This window comes from Solanum stenotomum, chromosome 10 (assembly GCF_019186545.1).
Source record: "Solanum stenotomum isolate F172 chromosome 10, ASM1918654v1, whole genome shotgun sequence".
Taxonomy (NCBI): domain Eukaryota; kingdom Viridiplantae; phylum Streptophyta; class Magnoliopsida; order Solanales; family Solanaceae; genus Solanum; species Solanum stenotomum.
Window position 1 is genome coordinate 18,602,407 of NC_064291.1, and position 24,862 is coordinate 18,627,268.

Genomic DNA, 24,862 nt, shown 5'->3' on the forward strand with positions numbered 1-24,862 from the left:
TTATAGTAAAATTTTAGAAGATTAGAAATGTAAAGTTTGTCATATATTTGTCATCCATTATATAAAATTTTAGAAGATTAGAAATGTAAAGTTTGTCATATATATATATATATATATATATATATATATACAAGTACATAATAAATGATTGTTGGAAGTAATTAAAAGTAAATTACGTATGTATATATAATTGTAGGGATTAGTAAGTTGCAAAATATATGTTAAATGTTAAAATTATTTAAAGTTGAAAGAAAAAAGAAGAAGAAATTTAAAGGAAAAGGAACTAGTACAACTAGACCTGCCATGTTCAGTGAGGGGTTGGACTAAGAAAATAGAAATTATTGAAGGTTATATCAAAAAGATTGAAATTCACCAAACCGATTTTTGTTTACTTTACCCTCTCTTGTCTTTTACATCCACAACTCACAAAATATGGTTCGGTTTTCGATGTAATTCAATTTAATAAATGATAAAAAATACTCCCTCCGTCTTATTCTATGTGAGATAGTTTGACTCGACACGAAGTTTTATAAAGAAAGGAAGACTTTTAATACTTGTGGTCCAAAATAAATGATAGAAATTTGTGTGACTGTAAATCATTTCATTAAGGGTAAAATAGATATTTTATAATTAAATTATTACTTAATATAGAAATGTGTTATTCTTTTTGGGACTGACTAAAAATGAAAGTAAGTCACATAAATTGAGACAGAGGGAGTACTGATTTACACATTTTTAAATTTCAATCACAACTCACAAAATCCAAGGCATTGCTCACATATAAGTTTTGTTTGCCATGCGATACCATATCACGATATGGTATCGTGAGATGGAATCAGCGTTTGGACATGCAATTTTACGTTGATTCCATACCATGAGATGTGATTCCATATTCTCCAAAAACCATGATATGGGAATACCATATCATGATTTGAGATATTTTTAATACAAAAATTGATCCACAAGTTTATATTTTGTTAAGACAACCCCACATTTATATCTACTAACTATTTATTTCATATATAAATAAAATTTATAATGACATCATTACTTTTTAAAATTTATTATTCTCACCGACATAAAATTTATTATTCTCACCAACATATAGTCAATTTAACTCACATCAACCGATTGTTCAGTAATATTAAAGACCAGTACACTAAAACTTATGTTCAATTTTTTAATTAAATTAAAGTTTGATGAATTAAAGTTAGATGAAACAGTTACTTAAGTGGAGAACAAATAGCAATGTAATAATATATTATGCAATTTTATAAATTTTTGTTTATTTGGTAAGATTGGATAAACAATTGGGGCAATTTTAATAGTTTTACAACTTGTGAAGTTTTTATGTTTATGAGAAAATATACAACATCAAAATTTCATATCGCATGCCCAAACAAAACTTCAATTTCATCTCATAATTCCATATTATTATATCATATCATAATTTCATATTATGATACCATATCGCATCACCATTATCACTATACAACTTCAACAACAATATAACATGGCTTAGCATAGATATTAAGCTATGATGAGTCACTATATCTTAGGAATGACAATTATAGTCCTTTTGATTTCGGAATTAGATTTCTGTTTCGATACTTTTAAATTTGGGTTTGGATTCGATACACTGTCAATTGAGTTAGTATTATTAGAGTGTAGGGACTAGTCACTAGTGTAATTAAATTTAACTAGTATATGTATCCACGTGTTGCACGGTCAGTTGATAAATATTATCGTAAATAATTTATCGATAATTTCAAAATTCAACTTATTATAAGATGATATTATAAAGTTTATATTAGAGAATGTTAGCATTTAACATTTTAACAGGTTATAAGAGAAAATTTATGAAAATAAATCAATATATAAGCTTATCATTGTCTAAATTTGACAAACATAGTTTTTAGCACTATTAAATTTATTTATTTTTCAAATTATTCATAATCATAAATACACTCCCACAATCCATATCATCCTCTTGTTAGAATAAGGAAATTATAAGAAAATTTAATCGTTATACAAAAAAAATAAAATGTAAAGATCTACAATTATGATAATGTTAAACATAAAACTAAGAAGTTTTAATCACTTGACTATCAAATTGTAGGCACGGTATTCAAATTTTTAATTTTGTTTTTCAATTTTTCATAAAATCATATATCAATTATATTATATTTCAAAAAAATCATATAATTATATCAAAATTTTAGGAAATATATTTTTGTAATTATTGTTTTCATAGGGAGGGAATAACCAATTGCATTGTCATTTTTTTCTCTAAATTCATCATTACCATTATAATAATATTTTTGCTTAATGTGAGTGCTAAGCAGATAACTTTGATCGATAAAAGTATTCAACACAAATATTTATTTTTATGAGATTTAAAAATTTAAGCTTCTATCATACATACCCGATTAGATATATGTATATATTTGAGTCTTAAAAAAATAATTGATATGCAAAAAAATACTTACAATAACACTTTCATCAATTATCCAAAATTGCAAGTGGTATTTTCTCATGGATAATGCTAAAGAAGTTTAAAAAAAAATTATGAAGGCATTAGATTATTCCGATTGTTGTATTACTTAACAACACTAATGACATTCCTTCAAATATAAATACTACCTTATACAATAAGAAAAGTAATATTTGAAGCTTTAAATAATGTAAAAATTGAATTATTCTTTGTTATGGTATTTATTTTTAGAAAAAAAACGAAAAAACAAGTGAAACTTGACTTCTATACAAAAGTGATTTGTGTGCGCAATAATCACACCAAAGTTGATGTGTGACTTGAACACCTACATACCAAGGTCATAAAACATAATAATCCACCAATGCAAACAATGTATACAAAGACACAATTCACACACATCATAAATTTAATTAGTATCATTTGAATATCACATGCATTTAAATGAAAAAAGAAACTACATTTTCTCTCTCTATATATAGGTTTTCCCAGTAAGCTAGAGTACAAGGATAATATCATGCCCCATTAGATATAGCATTCAATTATAAGCAAACAGGAATTTTTTTTTGATATGAATTCAATATAACAATAGATAGTATTTTGTGCTAGGAGTCATCCTAGTAAAAATTTCAAGTCAATATTTACCACTTTTTCTGTTGCACCAAAATAAATTAAAGTTACCCAACAGTTACCATCGCTATAATATATAGTGGAAATTAAGAATGCTTTGTTCAAATTCTTATTTCATATACATTAAAAAAAGTATACACACATGTAGACTTGTAGTTGTTTAGTCTTCACCTTCATAAATTTTAATAAATTAACAAATGTCACATTTTTTCCATATCCAGTATTTAACTCTTTATTCTCTTTTTTATTTCTCTTTTGCCTTGTGCTAAGATTGAAATTAAGCACAAAAATTAAAGAAATGAATTAATAAAGTGAACAAACTATCTAAATTTCAAATATATGAAATATTAATACATACCTTGCCGTTAATTCTAGTAGATTTGGGGTTGCTGTTCTACTCCAAGAATCCCCCAAACACGAAAATCTCACTTTTTGTATTCAACGGTGGAAAAGATATAGAGTTTAACACTTGAATTCAAAAATTGGATTAAACGCATTAGAATATCTTAGGTTAAGAAATATCTAAATACCATCATATTTCTCTCTATATATATATATTCACTTTAAACTAAGAATTAGTTATGTGTCAGAATGAGTTACCAAATTAATGAAATATAATCAATTGCCAAAATTTTGAGTGATATATTCAAATATTTATTGCATTAATAAAAAAAATCATCAAAAAAGTAGCAAAAATTTGCAAAAGAAATAGATTACCAAAGTTTTAGGAGATATAATTAGTTATTAATTTATATTACAATAAAATAATCTGCAAAAGAAATTTTAAGCACTGCTTTATCTCTAGCATTGATGCAAAATTGAAGAAAATTTTCCAGAAGTATTAGATTTGATTATGTTACTACTACAAATTATGAAATAACAATAGAGTCACTAAAGGCATTATAAATTCTTTCTTTGTCTGTGTTACAAAGACAATACTTGTGATGCTTGGACAGAGATTGAACCCCTATGTAATATTCTTCCCTACATCTAATATAACAATTTGCACATATATATGTTCTTGGAATTCTTGAGGGTAAGCTACTTTGTATGCCTCCCACATTCCTTTAATTGATTCTCCTAAAAAAGTTTCCAGGTATCTATACATGGTCTCTGCATCTGTTTCACTATAATGATGTATATAGTCTGCTACTACTATACCTTTCCATACATCTAATATTGAGTTCCACAATTAAAGGTCATGGGCATCTATATTTAATATTTTTCCTCTATCTCCTCCATCTTGGAGTTTGATCGGTGCTTCTATTGGCATTCTTATTCCTATAGGTCTAACCATTTCTAGTTCTGTAGCAGGGTCTTGTCTATAAATACGTTGTCGTGGTAAATTACCTATTGTATATTCCACTGGTGGTACTGGAATTGTTTTTTGGAAAGGGCTTGAACTTGTGGAGGCAGTTTCCATAAATTCTTTTAAACTACGTGTTGTTTCATCATCGTTTTCATCCAATTCTTTTAGACTACTTGTAGTCTCTCATCTTCACTTTCTTCCTGTGTCTTTTCTTTCTGGCGATATCCATAATTGTCTGTTCTAATATATATATATATATATATATATATATTTCCGAATGAAAATCACAAACAAAGCATAAATAGACGTCAAATCATAATTCCTATATCTAACCGTGAATATGAAGATTTCATCTAATTTTATCATTGCCGGTGATTCGAGAGTGAACATATTTTGTTTGAAACGGCTAGTTCTTGAAAAATTATGTTAACACTCTTTTTTCTTGATATTAGTTTTTGAGATTAAAAAAAAAGTATTTTTTGTAATATTGACATTTGGCACTATTTTGCAAAATAGATATTTAAAAATATTAATTTTTAAACTGGATTTTTTTTTTTGGTGATTTCTATTTTTATATATATATATTTTTTTTATATATGTGGATATCGTGTCATATTTCTTATTTAAAAAGATAATAGTTATTGAAAAAGAACAAATGTTTGTCCCTGAATTAGGGGAGCACACCTGGATACATAGAGAAAAAGATGGGGCATAAGAAATAAGAATTCCTAAACAATCAAATTAAACTCATTCTTAGATGCCTACATTTGTTATCTAAAACCAAAATATGCATAAGAAAATCGAATAATGATTGACATGTATTCAAAACATTGAGCATCCAAGCACAGATCGACTCATTTCTGAAAATCAATTCAAGTAGCTTAGAAATAAAAATAAAAGTGGCAAAGAAAAATGTGAAAGTAAATTCACAAAGAGAATTAACATCATACCTTTAACAGAGTGTAAAAGAAGTGTTGCTTTGTTTCATCAGCATGCTAAGCAGATTAACATGAGTTACTATTAAATAGTATACTAACATTTTTCTTTTTGATTTAAAAAATAATAAATTACATAAAGTTATGTATGAACCATCAAGCTATTTCCTCAATATCCATATTGAGATTTGAGAACATAGAAAGTAAAGAGAAATGAAGAGACAGAAAACGTAGGGGGTATATTTAAAAATAAAATTGAGAAGTTATAACTACTTAAAATTTAAAAATTTAATTATTTTTTATAAACTACTTACGTCTGTGTTTTGAGTTAGTGGGATATATCATATAGGGGTAAGGTTTGTGAGGTTGGTCACTCTTTTTATTTTTCTTATTATTTTTTTATTCGTCTTTTCAAAGGAGAAAACTAATGTATTTTTTTTTTGAAAATATAGGATAGTAATTCTTGTTTTTAAAATTTTAAATAATTAATAGTATTAAATTTTTTTAATTCTTTGCACGAAAATGGATATATAATTAAAAGAAATAAGACAAAGCTATAATTTGCACGGTTATTTCTCATTTTTTACAGTTTTAAAATTTAATTTTTTGAACTAATTTTTAGACATTCAATTTTTATGCGATAAATAAAGAGGTTGTGGAAAGATAGTTAAAATATACTTTCACAAAAAAAAAGAATTACACACGTCACATCACCCTATTTTTAAGAACTATTTTAAAATTATTTATCAATTGTAAAAAATGCTTTAAAATCATTTAAAATAAAATAGTCATTTATTATTACTAATTTATAAATTAGATTTTTAAAAAATTAAATCTTTTTTAAAATGCCGACATTTGTCATTATTTGTGTATGTTGATGACATGTGTCTATTTTTATTTCTCATTTTGAATTTATAATATTTAATTATTTATATAATATTTAATTAGTTATAGTTTAAAATTCTGAAAATGTGTGGTGCTGACATGTGGCGATTTATCTTCTCCTATTATATATAGATAGATTTTTTGACTTAACCAATTTAATTTGTTAAAAATCAAAAATTGAATCGAATAATTGAAATTTTAAATTTTGAAAATAAAATTGACCATATAAATCAAATACCAAAATCTAAATAAAATATATTCGATTCGATTCGATTTGACCCGGTATATATATCCAGCCCTAATTGCGAGAGAAAAAGGATGTTCAGCCTAGCCCCCTTACCCTGTTGGGTCTTAAATGATCGAGTTAGAAAATATGAAAATTTTGGAGCCCCAAATGTTTGACCATGAAAATAAAAAAAAAAATCAATTTATTTGCATTTTCAAAGTTGGAGTTGGAATTGAAGTTTGAGTTGTATTTGATCATAACTGTTGAGTAAATATTTAGAATTTAAATGTATTTTTTTTAAATATTAAATATTATTTGAACATGAAATATAATTCAAATGAGGTTATTTTATGAAAACAAAAAATATATATATTTTTTAAAAAACACAAAATAAATAAAATAAATAAAAAAAAATGAAAACAAGGTTTTGGATGTTTTCCAATTACAAATACATCTTGAAGTTGTATTTGTATTTGGAATTTTTGGAATAAAATGAAATAATTTTCTTGGAAAAAGTAAAAATTTCTCATGGTCAATAAATTATGTATTGTTTTTATACGGTTCATAATTAAATCTTTTTTCAATCATGTTAAGACTACTGTGTATAGGTTACAAAGTAATGCATCAATAAATAAAGAAGTTTTACTCGAGCCCTAAAATACTAGGATCAATGATTGGCGTCCTCATGAAAATACCGATGATTGCGCCAATTAATATTCCTTTGTCGCGGACATATATATATTAAATGATCATACATAATGTATTTGAGTTGGATCATGGATGATTCAGGTCCTTTTGAATTGCTTTAGAATTTTACGTGGACTCATAAATAAAGGACACATATTTAATTATAATTTAATCAAATGAAATGTCATAAAATTGTGTCATTAATAGAGAGACAATTTTAAGCATGAATATAACTTTAGTGACAAATTTGATCTAATAGGTGAAAGAAGAACATTTTAAAATTATTTCTAGTACGTTAAAGGACATTTTTTATTCCAAAAAATGGGTGGTGGGAAAAATTGATACACTAGACAAAAAGAGGGCAATTTCGAATCATTTTTACTATGTTAAAGTTTTTTTTAACCCTATATCGTATACCTCTACATTTATAGTTTTTAATAATAATAATTAATAATAGATGACTTATTTTTGAAATTTTTCTTTGATTGTCCTCCCAGATACTATTTGAAGCTATGTCATGTGTTCAGAAGGTCACTCTAAATAGACCTACACAATTGAATTGCTTGACTTTTGAAATGGTATGTTGAGCATCTACTCATCATTATTTTGCTTTCTTTCTTTTTTCTATCTTAGTTTTTAATTATATACATTCTTGTTTTATATGTTTTTTCATGTCCCCAATTTTGTTTTTGAATTTTGCAGATTGGTGAATTGTTAAGAACTTTCGAAGAGTATGAAGAAGATCCACAAGTAAGGGCTGTAATAGTTAAGGTAAAGAAGAAGCAAACATGGTGTATAAATCCCCTATTTTGTTATGAAATGCGGACTAATATAAAAATATTACAATCAAAATAATTGGAATAAAATGAAAAAATAAGGACACCAACAATTTTATGTGAAAATTCTATTTTAATAAGGAAAATATCACAGGCAGAGAGAGGCACCTGATATTATTATGGTAAAATATTTGCATTATATAATCACAAGTACAATACTCAAAATAAATAATCCCTTTTTAATTTTCATCAAACTAAAATATCGCTCACACTCTATTTTTTTTCACAGACGATTTTCCTACTCAATCTATAAAATACCTCATCGCTCTCTCTATATTTATCCTTTCTCTATGGCGCGTTTTGTTTAAGGAGCTAAAGAGCTCATTTGGACATTGCAATATGCTACGAAGACTTTATTCCCTTAATTATGGTCCCGATCCCACAAATCTTCCCCTCGAGTCATATGCATCCGAAGAAGGTCATTTTGGTCTTTTCAAATAGAGCATGTGCAAACAAGTTCTTTGCATAACTTGAACTTGTCTTTCAGTATTACCTTGATTAATATATCAATAAAAATTTTACTTATGTGAATAATTTTTATGTGAAATAATTCACTCTCCATTTGTTCATAAATTCTAGGATATCTCACGTTGATGTATATTGTCATTGCATAGTACATCGAGTTCTTGCTAAAGTTTGTTGCACTCTTACTATCACAATAAACAACATACTCCATCTATCGCAATCCAAGTTCTTGAAGGTATATCTTGAGTCATATCATCTCTTTGCCAGCTTCAGTAGTCGCAATATACTCAACCCATCTGCAACTTTGATTATCATGATATAGCCCCTGAAAAAGTAAATAGGTATCAATAGTTGATTTTCTATGATCTCACCTGTCATATCAGTATCTAGGTAGCCGTTCAAGATTGAATTTGCTCCTCCAAAACACAAGCATTCATCTAAGCTTCCTCTCAAATACCGGAGTATCCACTTCACCGTTTCCCAATACTCTTTCTTAGGATTGTCAGTAGACGTTTTAACAACACAAATTACATGAGCTATATCAACTAGTACAAACCATTACATACATTAAAAATTCATTGATGGAAGAATATGTAACAATATCTCCCCTTTGGGATCATTCTTCCTCGAATGATGGTCAAGCTGAGAAAGGAGCTACTCTTACTATCTATCTGACTTCTGAACTTACCTTCTAACATAGATGAAGTTGGTTCATACCATTAATTTGGAACTCACTACAACACATAAGGCAGTAACGTTCACGAAAGGTTACAAGGTGACAGATCGTGACATGGTGTTTTGCAGAATCACCATAGGAAGAAAGCGAAATTTTTTATAAATGGTAGAGGCACAACCAACAATAGTTGTGTGACCCTCCATTAATTAGTTGACACTTGGATAATGGGGCTATTTCTTTACCTTTTTACCATCTCTCTCCTACTCACCTCTTTTTTTTTTTCATTTTCTTATTTTCCTACTCCCAATAAATGTTTTTTACTTCATTTTCTTAAGATGTTGATATATTGAATAAAAAAATTAATAAACATTTTTTTATCACAATAACTAAAAGCATTTTTAGGACCGAGTATTTAAAATACTCATATCACTCTATATTTTTAATAATATTAAATTAACTAAAAAATATTTAGTGTTTTCTCAATTACTAGGATCTAAAAACAAATTAATTCATATTTAGTTTTCCATAAAAAATTTTAATTCTGTTAGTTCATATATTTATAGTCATTGTTATTTTAATTCTGTTTTTAGTTAATATATTTATAGTCATTCTCTTAACAGAGAGTATCCGTTATTTTTCTTAATATAAGTTATAATTTTTTAAAATACTTATTAGAACAACGTTGGAAAATATATATTATAACTGAATGTACGTAAAGACACGAAAAATGAATTCTAATAATATTTAGGCTGAATGATATTATTATTATTATTATTATAATTATAATTAATAATAATAATAATAATAATAATAATAATAATGAGTAGTTAGTTTAAAATTATATGGAACCGATTGATTCTTGAAAATAAATTAAGCATGGTAAGTTTTAATTCAAAAGACTTAAATTTTGTTCTGTGACCCGCCTCACCTGTATAATTTTTTTAAAAACATTTATGAGTCCGCCACTCCCTGTCCTGTTCTATCTCGTTGTCATTCTTATATTTAAATATGATTATGGTGAAAGAAAAGGTATGTGTAAGTTAAAAATAAGATAAAAAATCAAAATAAAAATAATTTTATCAAAACAATTTATATGCTAAAGTAAATCTTATCAATCAAAAGATGTGATTTAGGATATGTAGGATCTCTCAATGATTAATGAAGACTTTAAGAGTTAATATCAAGAAGATGGCGAAGACACAATTTGAAATAGTACACACGGGACCAAAAAATAAAGAAGAAATGGGCCTGGCGACCCTTACGCATCAATGGCGCGTTGCGCCACTCCTCATAGTACTGGAATACTTTTGGGTGCATTGCTGGCGCAGGGCGGCATCCCTCCCGACGCTATGGGGGAGCATTGCCCCAGCCCAAACCCAAAAATCCAATGAAATTTCTTGTTCATTTTCGGGTCCTAACTCATCTAAAATCGATGGGTTTCTTCCAAACTCTCTTTGATTCATAAACCCAACATAAATTCAATGAAATCTCAGTCAAATTCTTTCAAGAAACACCACTCATTCGCAAGACCCTCACCTCAAGAACTCCAAACCCCCATTGTTAAAGAATATAAGCTAAAAATCAAGAACTTCTCATGAATCTCAATACAAACTTTTTCAAGAACGAATTCACGAATGAAATTGCATGATTGGCGTGAGGGAGAACAAACCCAACACTATGAGATGCTTACATACCTCGAAAAAACCCTTGTTTTTGGTGAAATTCTTCAATTCTTAGAAGAACAATTGAAAGCCCTATTTTCATCTTCTTGAAAGTTAGCCCTAAAAGTCTAAGTGTTAAGTAATGTGAAAAATAACTTAGCGTCTGATTAGACCCTTAACTTGGGTGAGGAAAACGTGGTCAAGTCGTGTGGGGTAAGGAAAAGACCAAAATACCCCTTTCTCATACGGATGAAATGCCTTAACTAGAGAGGCTTCATTTAAATAACCATAACGTATGAGCTCAGAATTTATTAAACTTGGCGGCACTGGAAAGAGGACTTAGAGACCTTCAATTTGATAGCTCATGGGCCCTCTAATTCTTTTTGTGCTAAAGATACAGTCGTTTGAAGTTGACCCAAAACTAAAAAATGATCGAAGTTCGAGGTGTTACAATATCTTTCCCTTGGGAACTTTCTTCCTTGAATGAGATCACACTAAGCAGAGTAGGGGTGGGAAGCATCTAACAACCCCAACCCAAACACCCAACAACCAATTAACATAACTCAACATATAAACTTAAAGAGTACTTTACAAAGAGTTAGTACCTTGGTCTGGAATTTCTCCGGAACTCCTCAGTCTCCCAAGTAGCTTCCTCAACAAATTGATTCCTCTATAAAACCTTGACTGATGCAACCTCCTTGGTCCTTAGCTTACGAACCTGACAATCAAGAATCTGAATGGACATCTCCTCATAAGATAAGTTGTCCTTAATACCAATATTCTATGTAGGTACAATAAGTGAAGGATTGCCCAAACACTTATTTAGCATGGATACATGGAACACCGGATGAACTGGTGTTAACTCTGAAGGTAGCTCCAACTCATATGCTACATTACTAACCTTCTTGGATATCCTGTAAGGACCAATGTACCAGGGACTGAGTTTCCCCTTCTTACCAGATCTTATAACACTCTTCATGGGTAAAACCTTCAAGTAGACCCAATCATCAACCTCAAATTCTAAGTCTCTCCTCCTAACATATGCATAAGATTTCTAACGACTTTGTGCTGTTTTCAACCTTTCTTGAATGATCTTCACTTTCTCCATGACTTGATGAACCAAGTTTGGCCCTATCAACTCAGCTTCACCAACCTCAAACCAACCAATAGGTGATCTACATCTTCGCCCATAAAGTTTCTCATAAGGAGCCATCTGGATACTAAAGTGATAACTATTATTGTAAGCAAACTCTATGAAAGGCAAGTGATCATCCCAATTTCCTTTGAAGTCTATGACACATGCCCTCAACCTATCATCTAGAGTCAGGATTGTACACTCTGCTTGACCATCACTCTGAGAGTGGAAAGTGATACTAAGATTTACCCTCAAACCAAAATCTTTCTGAAAAGACTTCTAGAATTGAGAGGTGAATTGCGCATCCCTATCTGAAATGATAAACATAGGAACTCCATGTAGTCGAACTATCTCTTGAATATATAATCTGGCATAATTCTCGGCTGATTGGTAGTCTTTATCGGCAAGAAATGGGCTGATTAAGTCATCTGATCTACAATCACCCAAATTGAATCATTCTGCCTGCGAGAGCATGACAAGCCAGTAATGAAATCCATGTTAATCATCTCCTACTTCCATTTTAGAAGATCTATGTTCTGAGCCACACCACCGGGCATTTGGTTCTCTACCTTGACGTGTTGGCAATTTGGGCATTTAGCAACGAACTCTACAATGCACCTCTTCATACTACTACACAAATAGACTTCTCTCATGTCATGGTACATCTTTGTTGAACTAAGATTGATTGATTATTTGGAACTCTGAGCCTCAGCCATGATCCTCTCTTGGACCTCATCCACCTTCGACACACACAATCTACCTTGATACCTCAACACACCATTTCCCCTTGTTCAAAAGCCATCACCTTTTGCTTATGAACATTCACCTCTAATTCAAGCAAAATAGGGTCTTGGTCTTGTTTCTCCTTCACTTCAGACACTAGTGATGATTCATCCCCATTCATCACCACCGCTCCACCTTCATTGGAATCTAACAATCGGAAACCTAAACATGAAAGTATGTACACATCTTTGGCCAATTCTTTATTACCTTCCTCAATATAGCCAGTGTTTCCATGAACAACCTATTCAAAGCATCAGCAACAACATTAGCCTTACTTAGGTGATAGATGATACTCATGTCGCAGTACTTGAGTAACTCTAACCACCTCCATTGTCTGAGATTAATCTTTTTTTGATTGAAAACATACCGGAGACTCTTATGGTTGGTGAACACATCTACATGAACACCATATAGATAGTGATACCATATTTTTTAGAGCAAACACTACTGCTGCCAACTTGAGATCATGAGTTGGGTAATTCTTCTCATGAATCTTGAGCTATCTGGATGCATAGGCTATAACCTTACCAATCTGCATCAAGACACAACCTAGTCCAACTATGGACGCATCACAATAAACAATAAAGCCTTGTGTACCCTCCGGTAGGGTCAACACTGGGGCAATAGTTAACCGGGTTTTCAATTATTGAAAGCTTTTCTCACAATTAGCTTCAGACCATTGAAACTTAGAAATTTTCTAAGTCAACGAGGAAGAAATAGACGAAAAACCCTCGAGAAACCCTTTGTAGTAACTAGCCAACCCCAAGAAACTCCTCATGTCAGTTGGAGACATATGCCTGGGCCAGTTCTGCACTGCTTCAATCTTTTGAGTGTCAACTCGAATCCCTTCGCCGGATAAGATGTGGCCTAAGAATGCCACCTACCCAAGCCAAAACTCATACTTAGAAAATTTGGCATATAACTCTCTATCTTTGAGAGTTTGAAGAACTATTCTGATATGGATAGCATGATCCTCCTCAGTCCTCAAATAAATCAATATGTCATCAATGAATACAACCACAAACATGTCGAGATATGGCTTAAATACTCTGTTTATAAGATTCATGAACGTTGCAGGATTATTGATCAAGCCGAAAGACATAACAAAAAACTCATAATGACCACAATGAGTCTTGAATACTGTCTTTGGGATGTCACTTTCTCTTACTCTCAACCGATGATAGCCAGATCTGAGGTCTATCTTAGAGAAGCAAGTGGCACCCTAAATTTGATAAAAAAAAATCATCAATTCTCGAAAGGGGATACTTATATTTTATGGTGACCTCTTGAATAAGATCGGAGCGCCCTAAGGTGAGACACTAGGTCAAATAAATCCCTTATCAAGAAGATCTTTCAACTATTCTTTTAGATCGTTTAACTTAGCTAGAGCCATTATATATGGCAGAATAGAGATAGATCGAGTATCAAGAAGGATGTCTATTCCGAAGTTGATTTCTCTCTCAGGAGGGACTCTAGGAAAATCATCTGGAAAGACCTCTGGAAACTCACTCATAACTAGAACTGACTGAATAGGCAGAGTCTCAACACTAGAGTCATTAACTCAGACTAAGTGATAGATGCACCCTTAGAGACTAACTTTCTGGCCTTAAGGTATGAAATGACACGACCTTTAGGCACTGCTGAACTACTCCTCAACTTTAAGAAAAGCTCATTAGGAAACTGAAACTTGAATACTCGAGTTCTACAATCAACTGAGGCATAACAAGCATGAAGCTAGTCCATATCTAGAATAACATCAAAATCCACCATGTCTAACTCAACTAAGTCAGCCATGGTGTTCTTGTGATTGACAGAGATGGTAGAATCACAATAAAATCTTTCTGCTAGAATAAACTGACTAACATGTGTGGAAACACTGAAATGCTTAAGAAGTCGTTCGGGAAGAATAACAAACCTCATAGCTACATAAGGAGTCACAAAAGATAGACTCACACCTGGATCAAGTAATGCATATACATCAAAAGTAGAAACTTTGATCAGACTAGTGACAACATCTGGCGAGTTCTCTTGCTCTTGATGACTGGTTATAGCATACAAACTGTTTGGTCCTCCGCATGTCCCTGAAGTAGCTCATTTCGGAGCATCTTTGTCTGCTGGAGTCGTTGAACAAGATTGGGCTCTGTTTCCCTCATTACCATTACATTGCCTATTCTTAGGGCACTCTCTCATAAAGTGACCTATCTGTCCACACTTGAAGCAGCCATTAGAGCCATCACGACACGCTCTTGGGTCTTACCACACTTAGCACATGTAGAAGTCCAATTAGCCCCTTATGCCACACTACGTTGAGACTAAGTAGGTCTAGATCTGGAATTCTGGTTCCTGAAATCACCTCTATTCTTTGGTGCAGGCGCACTTGCTGACAATGGAGCATGTCCAGGTGACCATTTCTGAAAAGAGGACCGTTCATATTTTCGGTCTTCTGCTGGCCAAACTCCCGATTTAATGTCTTAGCACTCTTACTGCAAAACTCTTCCCTATATTTCAACTTATCTTCCTTAACTTGCTACACATGGATCATAAGACTGGCTACGTCCATGTCCCATATCAACATAACCACCTAACCTTCCTTACTTGACAAGCTGGACAGCCCAGACACGAACAAGCTCATCCTGCTTCTCATATCAGCCACCATCTCCAGAGCATAACAGGATAGTTAAGTGAACTTGAGGCTGTACTCATGCACACTCATGGATTCCTAATTAAGATTTAGAAAATTCTCTTACCTTCGCTTCCCTTAGTTTGTGGGGAAAGAAGGCACCTTTAAACACTTCCCAACCCAAAAGTGGTGCTCCTTCAGCCCTGCTCTTCTTCCACTGAATGTACCAAATCCTAGAAACACCTTTGAGTTGGTATAAAGCTAACTCCACACACTCTGCATCGGCAACCCGTATAACCTCAAATACCTTCTAAAGTTCTCCCACAAAGTTCTCCATATCCTCAATGATATTGACCCTGTGAACTTTAGGGATTCATTCTCAATAACTCACAGACCCTGGATGTATCAGCCACATCCTGGCGATCTACTCTTTGTTGGCCAGCTTGATTTACCATAACTTGAGCCAACATCCGGATAGCATTCCAAAACTCAGCATTGGTGACCTCTCCCTGAGAGGGTTGCACCTCTGGTGCATTAAGAACCTCTTGTTCTTGGGGATCCATATTCCTTCTAGTAGGACGTCCTCGAACAACTCTTCGTGGAGGCATGATCTGAAAGATACGCACAAATACGAATTAGAAGGAAACTTTTATAGAGTTGAACTCTATCGCATGAAAGAGAGTAAGAAGGAAGTAAAATGTTTCCTAAATGTTGTAGACTCCTAATTATAGATGTGGCGCACTTCACACCAATAACAAGAACTCTACGGACGCGGCTTCATAAACACCTTAGGACTTTGAACTCTATTCTCTGATACCAAGTTTGTCACGCCTCGATCAATCATGTGGCCGGTACTCGAGAACCTTCGCTGGTCCAAGCAAAACCTTGGCCAGACTCACTACTCAGCGGAAGACTTACTCAACAAAACAAAAACTTCAGTTGTAAAGATCAACTCAATAGCTCAACAATAACTCAACTCAGTAAATGTTGTAAAGTACTTAAATAAATAGTAGTAATAATCTCCAAGTCTCAAAACATCAACAAGGGGAAATAGTTAAAGATCCTCAACCACTAGTATCTATGAAGCCTCTAAATACTACAATATATGTCGGTACAAGAATCACGACATCTTAACAATGCTAAAAATGTAAATATGGAACCCTTAAGAAAGCAATGAGGCTCACCAAAGCTAAATATAATGAAAATGGTATCAATGGAGAACCTGGTGATGACCATGAACACCTATATCTGCATCATAGAAAGATGCAGGTCGAATGACGTCAATACATTGAACGTACGAGCATGTAAGGGGAAAACTAAAAGCAATAGAAATTAAACTGACAAGGCTGGAAGGAATACTCACCTCAACTCAACTCAATATGAAAGCAACAATAAGATATGCAATACTTAAAGCTTTTAAAACAATAATTATCAAATCAAATTGTATAAAAATACAATAACAAACTCTTTACTCTTATTTGGGAGATTCTCTAACCAATAACCATCACTATGAGCTACTGATGAAACAATATCTCACCCGCGCTGCCAGAACTGTCATATACCTTTCCTGGGTTTAAAAAACCTCAACTAAGTGGATCTACTAAGCTATGCTTAAAAGAAATAAGGAATCATCTAAAAAGTATGATCCTTTACCCATGCTAGCATACATCGTTTATGAGGATTTTGAGTTGTCTAAACTGATCCCCATATCGGTGTTCAATACTACTCCCAATAATATATAACTCATGCTCAAATTTTTAAAAACATAACTCTTTCTCAATTTGAGGTAATTACTTAAAAGATCCTCTTAAAAGAGGTAATACTCTAAAACTCTTCTGAACTTGTAAACTCATTTAGAAATTGATGTTTCTCTCTTTTAAATGTAAAAGTATTATGTCACGCCCCGAGGCTACCCCTGGACGTAAACACGGGACCTAGGATCATGAGTGACCCCAAGCTAACCATGAGCTGGCATATCATAAGCAAACTGAATATATCTACGAAAAAGATGAACTAATGCAGAAGCTAAATCATGAAATAACTGAATGATGGGGAATACCCAATACTAGTTTGAATATATACAAAATTCTAAGAGTTTAATGATACTGAAAAATCACTCAAAAACTAATACTGAATCTAAACTATGTCTGAAAAAGCCTCTAACTGACTAGAGTTGATGGAACATGTCCCCAGCTAACCCTAGCAAAACTGAAACTGAAATGAAAGTCCAAATCTGAAAACATGTCTATTGTCCTCGAAGTATGATGACTCACCTCTGAAGCAACTGAATATGGATCGGGAACCGATCTATGTGTGATCTGAATGTTGAGGACATGAACCTACATCATGAAAAGATGTAGTGCAGAGTATGCGTCAGTACATGGAAAGTATCGAGCATGCATGATAAGATAAAAGCTGAACAAAACATATAAGCTGCATAACTGACCAATGACATAATCTAAACATGATGGAAACACTGAAATATACTGAAAAGAACTTAACTGAATGCAATGACCAAGTACATAGCATGTTGAGACTAAATACTGAAGTATAACTGAAAACCTAGTCAAATTCACTAGATTCTAACTATGGGAGCTATTATTAACCGACATAAAACCACGTGAGCTAAACATGGGGTCAGATGTATACTCCCCATCGAGAGGACCAGATATACCTTGCCAGGGGTATAAAGGCATGATTGGCATGATCACTAAATCTGATGCCCACAAAGGGAACTTACAAACTTGCGAGGTACGTAGTTCTAGTACTATGAGGGTTCGCTGAAACCCTAGTACACTCGATGCTAAGCCTACTCCCAACTGAGTACGTATATGATACATTATGACTGAAAGACTGAATAGCTCAAACTACTGACATGAAAATCTGAGAATGTAACAATTATATACTGATAATGTGACATTTGAAAACTGAAGCATGTATATCTGTTTAACTGATCTAGAACGTGTAATTCATGAACTAAGAGAATCTACACAACTAGGGTTTTGAGTTTCATGCAAAGAACTAAGCAATGATTCCACAAAAACATGATAATCTGATTAGGAGAACTCTAACAACTAAATCACAACCAATATCTAAGGTTTTAGAAACCCTAGGTCTAAGCAAATCAAGAATCTGACTGAATTCTAGGGACCTAGTGGATGAAAGGAATCCACTAGTGGAATTCCAATACTAGGTGACGAAATCTATGGAGAAATCTTTCGATTTTGGGGCTGGAACTGAAGAAAATTTGTTGCGTTCTTGGATGGGTTTGGGTCGCCTCTTTTCTCCTCTTTTGTTCTAGGTTTGATGAATTTTTAGTGAATGAATCGCTTAGGGAAAGATCTGACTAAGTTACTAGGCTTAAACTGACCAAACTACGTAGTTTAGGGATCAAACGACATAGTTTAAGTGCCTAACACATAGGGGAAAGGAACCAAAATGACCTGACTTAATTTTGATGAAGGCCACCCATAAAGGGACCTACGGTCCGTGGGTTGACCTACCAACAGTAGGTAGGGGTCGTTTGTCAATTCTTTCCGACAAGGCTTCGCTAAAATGATCATAACATTTTACTCGGAGATGGGATTTTAGAAAACTCGATGGAGTTGGAAAGATGATTTAATTATCTTTCATTTTATAGGTCATGGGCCACGTAATTACTTTGTGCTATGAGTTCTGACCGTTTGAAGTTGACCCAACAATAATTTCCATCTAGCTTACTGTTGACCCATACCTACGGTCCGTAGGTCCAACAACGGACCGTACTGGTCTACCGTGGGCAGTGGCGGATCTAGTATTTTAAGGTTGTGGCTCAAGTCAAAAATATAAAAATAAAAAAAAATGTTAAAAGTGAGATTCGAACTCGGGTTCAACAACACAAAAGGAACCTTAAGCATCCACCCAAGAGCCAATGGACTAGTGAAATCATTTGGTAATTGGGTGCTCTGTGTTAATTTTATACAAATACCTCTTAATTTCTACACAGATATATATATTCCGAAATGAGGTTAATGGGTGCTCGAGCACCCGGAGGACACCATGGGGGTCCGCCCATGACCATGGGTGGGATCAGAGACTATAAGGATATGGGCCTTAACGACCGAACCCCACCTACAGTCTGTGGTCCCACCTATGGTCCGTGGGTGGTTTCGTTGGTACTCGCACCAAATTTTCTGAAAACTAGGATTTTCTTCATTTTGAGACTCGAGGTGTTACATATTACATACATAATCAGTTCCCTTATACTCATTTTAAAAACTGAAGTCAACTTTCCTCATCCTCATACTCATTTATTCAAGACTTAGTTCAAAACTTTAGTTAATTGAGAAAGAGTTCTCAAATTTTACTTAAAAGGATCTCTTGAACTTTCCTCTTAACTTTACTTTAATTCAAAATGTAAATTAAGAAATGTGATTTAGGATATGTAGGATCTCTCAAGGATTAATGAATACTTTAAAAGTTTATATCAAGAAGAGAGCGAATACATGATTTGAACGAACACACACGGGACGAAGAACAAAGAACAAATGGGTCTGGCAACCCTGGCGCATCAGTGGCGCGACACACTAGGCCTCAAAGTACTTGGAGTACTTTGGGGTGCACTGCTAGCATAGGGCGCCAGCCCTCCTGGCGCTATGTGGGCCCATTTCCCTAGCCCGAACCCAAAAATCAGACAAAATTTCTTATTCAATTTCAGGTCCTAACTCATCTAGAATTTATTGATTCCTTCCAAACTCTCTTGATTCATAAACCCAACGTAAATTCAATGAAATGTCACTCAAATTCTATCAAGAAATACCACTTATTGACAAGACCCTCACCTCAAGAACTCAAAACCTCCATTGTTAAAGAATAGAAACTAAAACTCAAGAACTTCTCAAGAATCTCGAAACAAACGATTTCAAGAACGAATTCACGAATGAAATTTCATGATTGGCGTGAGGGCAAACAATGCCAACACTATGAGAATCTTACATACCTCTAAAGAACCTTTGTTCTTGGCGAAATTCTTCAATTCTTGGAAGAACGCTTGAAAACCCTATTTTCCTCTTCTTGAAACTTAGCCCTAAAAGTCTAAGCGTTTAGGAATGTGAAAAATAACTTAGCGTCTGATTAGACCCTTAACTAGGGCGGGGTATGGAAAAGTCCAAAATACCCCTTTCTCAAACGGATGAAATGTCTTAACTAGAGAGGCTTCACTCAAATGGCCATAACTTCTCACTCTGAGCTCAAAATTTAACAAACTTGGCAACGTTGAAAAGAAGACTCTAAGACCTTCAGTTTGATAGCTCATGGGCTCTCTAATTATTTTTGTGCTAAAAGATATGGTCGTTTAAAGTTTACCTGAAACTAAAAACTGACCAAAGTTCGAGGTGTTACATTAGTCATGGTTGGTTTCAGCTTTTCCACCTAACTTGTGACATAAATGTGTTCTATAAATTTAATAAAAGCATTTTTAAATTAAAATCATGTCTATATGTATTTTGAGTTCCTACTTTTTGACACTAAATGTCATCCTTAATTGTTATTTTATATTTCAATATAGGGAAAAGGAAAAGTATTTTGTGCTGGAGGAGACGTAGTCCGAGTGATACAATTCATGCTACAAGGTAATAACATAAGGATTATTTTCTTTTTGGTGTGCTGAGTTATGTGATCATGTCTTCTTTTTAGATTTTAATCTTAATTAATTAGATTTTTGCCAGTCATTCCATTATTTTTATAACTAAATGTTATCATTCAGATTTTAGATATTAAGTATTTTTTTTAATGGTAGAACAACTCAATGAGTTTGAATAGAGGATAAAAATAGAATGTCCAACCAGAGAAAATTCTCTCTAGAAAATCGATGATACAAAAACCTAAAAGCCTAGTTACACCTATGATTCATGGTAACATAGCCATTGGCAACCTTTTATGGAGGTCATTCAACCATTGCAATATCCACATATCAACTTTACAACTACAAAGACTACTCTATAACATACACATCAACCCTACAACCCACATATGTAATAAAACCCAAAGTTCTCCTTGAGTTTAAACCAATAACACATATTCATGGAGATAATAATTGTATGGGAAGAAGAAGAAGATAAAAGATGATCTTAAGCAATATTCTTAAATATGCAGTTGTTGAAAAGTTCTTATATGGTTGGACAAATATAAAAAAAAGTTGTATAATTCTTATTCAGTGTATACCAAAGGGAGAATGCACTATAGGTCTGTTGCATCACATATATGTGCTAATTTGAGTTGCCCTACTAAAAGATTATGTGAATCTGTAATCTCAACAAATTGTTTATCCTATATGAATTGATTGTACCGTATGCGTACATTAAAGTGGAACCTCATGTTCAACACATAGTAAGAAAGGATAATTGTAATTGTGTGGATCTATCTCTTACCTACCTCCAAATTACCTAGTGAAGCAGACAACTTTTCCAATGACATCATTTGTAGGAAAACCTCTTCAAATGAACATGGGTAATGTAATCTAATGAAACCTAGTTTTTCTAAGATTAAGGTGAAGGTGTATCTCTCATCAAAACTTTCTCTATGAATTAACATAAGCACAAGAAACACGAACAAGAGGCATATAGTTCAAAAGCGGATACAAATCCAATATGATTATGTTCCAAAACAGAAAAAGCTACAACTTGCAAGGAGATAATGAGAAATAATTTTATGTTATTCATCTTGACTTATATCCTAAGGATGAGGAGAAGACAAAATATAGAACAAGAGAAAATACCTAATAAACAACTCAATAACGATTATTTTGTCGTGAAACCAGCATATACATCAAAGGATAAAGGGAAGTAGGTGACTCGGGTTGATAATTTTTTTGAAACAAAAACTAAGAATAGTTAGAGGAGAAATAGATAATACCAAAGGGGAGGGAATGATCAAGGATGAAAATGAAAACATTCATAGGGACTGTTAGTTTCAGTAATTCTTAACAAGGTAAAGCTGAAGAACAGAGAGGAAATAGATTCTATATTGATTGAATTATGAATATACAGCTTAACTGAAATAGATGCTTTACAATGCTTTATATAGAAGTGGCTAACTATCTAACTGAATAACAAACTCTAACTAACTCTTCACTATTAATTAAAACTAATTGTCAGCTAACTTCTACTAATCAACAACTGTACACTTAACCAGCTGCTCAACATCCTCCCTCAAGCTAGGCGTATGAAAAACATTCTTCATTCCTAGCTTGGTAAGTAGATATCTATGCTACAAATAGGTGAGTCCTTTGGTAAGTAGGTCTGGAAGTTGCTCTGTTGTATTTAAGTACACTGGTTAAACTATCCCCATTTGAACCTTCTCCCTGATGAAATGACAATCAATATCTATATGTTTAGTTTGTTCATGAAACACTAGATTGGTAGCTATCTGTATAGCTGATTTGATGTCACTGTGTATGTGTACTGGCAACTTCACTTGAACCCCTAGTTCTTTAAAGAGACCAACCAACCACACAACCTCTGCAACTGTTGAAGCCAAGCTCCTATAATCAACTTCAACTGAGCTCCTTGAAATAGTGTCCCGTTTCTTGGCCTTCCATGAAATTAGTGAATTCCCATATGTAACCATGTATCCTGTTATGGACTTCATATTGTTTGGGCATGATGCCAAATCTGCATCACAATATGCAGTAAGGTGATTTTCAGCAGTAGATGCCACAAGTATCCCTAAGCCTGGTGATTGTTTAACATACCTCACCACCCTTAATGCTACATTCATGTGGGATGTCTTGGGGTTGTGCATAAATTGACTTAGTAGTTGCACTGCAAATGCAATGTCTGGCCTTGTCATTGTCAAATAAAGCAATCTCCCAACCAATTTATGATAAATTTTAGGCTCACTCAACAACTTATCCTGCTCATCAGTAGGAGTGAAGTGTAAATCAATTTCTGCAGTTGTAAGTTTCTGATTCAACTCAACAGGAGAACCTACAGGCTTTGAACTATATAACCTTATATCTGAAATCAGTTCAAGGCAATACTTTCTTTGATGCATAAGGATCCCATTGTTGTTTCTAGCAAATTCAATCCTTAGGAAGTATCTCAACTCACCTAGATCTTTAATCTTAAAGTTGCCTTGGAGGGTCTTCTTTGTTTCCAAGATCAACTTGTGGTCATTGCCTATGATCAATAGGTCATCAACATAAACAAGCACCATCACTAACTTTTCTCCTTGATGTTTTGTGAACAAGGAATAGTCATAATGACTCTGCTGGAAGCCTGAGTTAGCTAATGTTGTGGTCAATTTTATATTCCACTGTCTGCTGACCTGTTTAAGTCCATAAAGTGACTTTGTAAGCTTGCATACTGTCCCTGTCCCTTTCTCACTTTGATGGACAAATCCCAAGGGCAAATCCATGTAAACTTCTTCAGTCAGATCTCCTTGAAGAAAAGTATTGAATACATCCATTTGGTGTATTTGCCAATGTTGTGCACCTGCTAAGGCTATGACTGATCTAACAGTCACTATTTTTACACAAGAGAAAAGGTTTCCTAATAGTCCAAGCCTTCCTTTTGATTGTAACCCTAGGCTACCAACCTTGCTTTGAACCTATCAACTTCCCCATCAGTCCTGTATTTGATCTTGTACACCCATTTACAACCTGTTGCCCTCTTATCCCTAGGCAGGGTAGTAATCTCCCATGTATGATTGTCTTCTAATGCTTGTATCTCACTTTGCATAGATGTAATCCATCTAGGATCTTGTATAGCCTCCTGATAAGAAGCATGTTCCTTCTCTTGTGAAAATTTAGTGACAAAAGTTCTGTAGGCAGGTGTGATGCTTTGATAGTTCATCACATCTGTAATAGGATAGGAGCAATAACCTGCAGCTTTGTTCTTTGACAAAATGTAATCTGTATGCCAAATTAGGGGCTTTGCAGGTCTGTTGGATCTTCTGGTTGCAATAGGCAACTGAGTTGGTAAAATGCTTGGTTCAGGAGAAGAAACCAAGGGTACCTGGAGATTCAATGGCTGAACCATGACAAGAAGAGTCAGTTAGAGTAGCCTATTGAGTTATAGTTTCAAGGGCATCCACTGTATTTCTGAATACAACACAAGGTGTAAGGTCACAATCTTCCATATGTGAATGAGACAATGAAATAACTGATCTTTGTCTTGTCCAAGATCTGAAGTTTGAAAGGGGCACACATCCTCTTGAAACTTGACATCTCTGCTAACAAAATGTATTTTGGATTCAATATCAAGTAGCTTATATCCCTTTTGGCTAGTAGCATAACCAAGCAACACAACTTTCCTTGCCTTTGGTGCAAATTTATCATTCATGTTCAAGTTTGCAGCAAAAATAAGACAACCTATCACCCTGAGGTGTGACAAGGAAGGTTGTTTACCATAAAATATTTCATATGGTGACTTGTTTTTCAGAACAGACAGTGGGATCCTATTGATAATATAGGTTGTAGGTTCTATACACTCTCCCCAGAACCTATATGGCATATGGCTTTGGAATTTGATTGCCCTGGCAGTCT

General features: G+C 33.3%; 1 protein-coding gene across 1 annotated transcript in view; it reads left to right on the top strand.

Moving 5' to 3' along the window:
- The window catches only part of LOC125842312 (probable 3-hydroxyisobutyryl-CoA hydrolase 3), a 54,738-nt gene that overhangs the window by 721 nt on the left and 29,155 nt on the right, over nucleotides 1-24,862 (top strand). Inside the window, exons 3-5 of the mRNA XM_049521596.1 lie at nucleotides 7,661-7,741; nucleotides 7,866-7,934; nucleotides 20,885-20,948. Of these exons, the coding sequence (XP_049377553.1) occupies nucleotides 7,661-7,741; nucleotides 7,866-7,934; nucleotides 20,885-20,948 (214 nt within the window). The remainder of the gene's footprint in view (nucleotides 1-7,660; nucleotides 7,742-7,865; nucleotides 7,935-20,884; nucleotides 20,949-24,862) is intronic.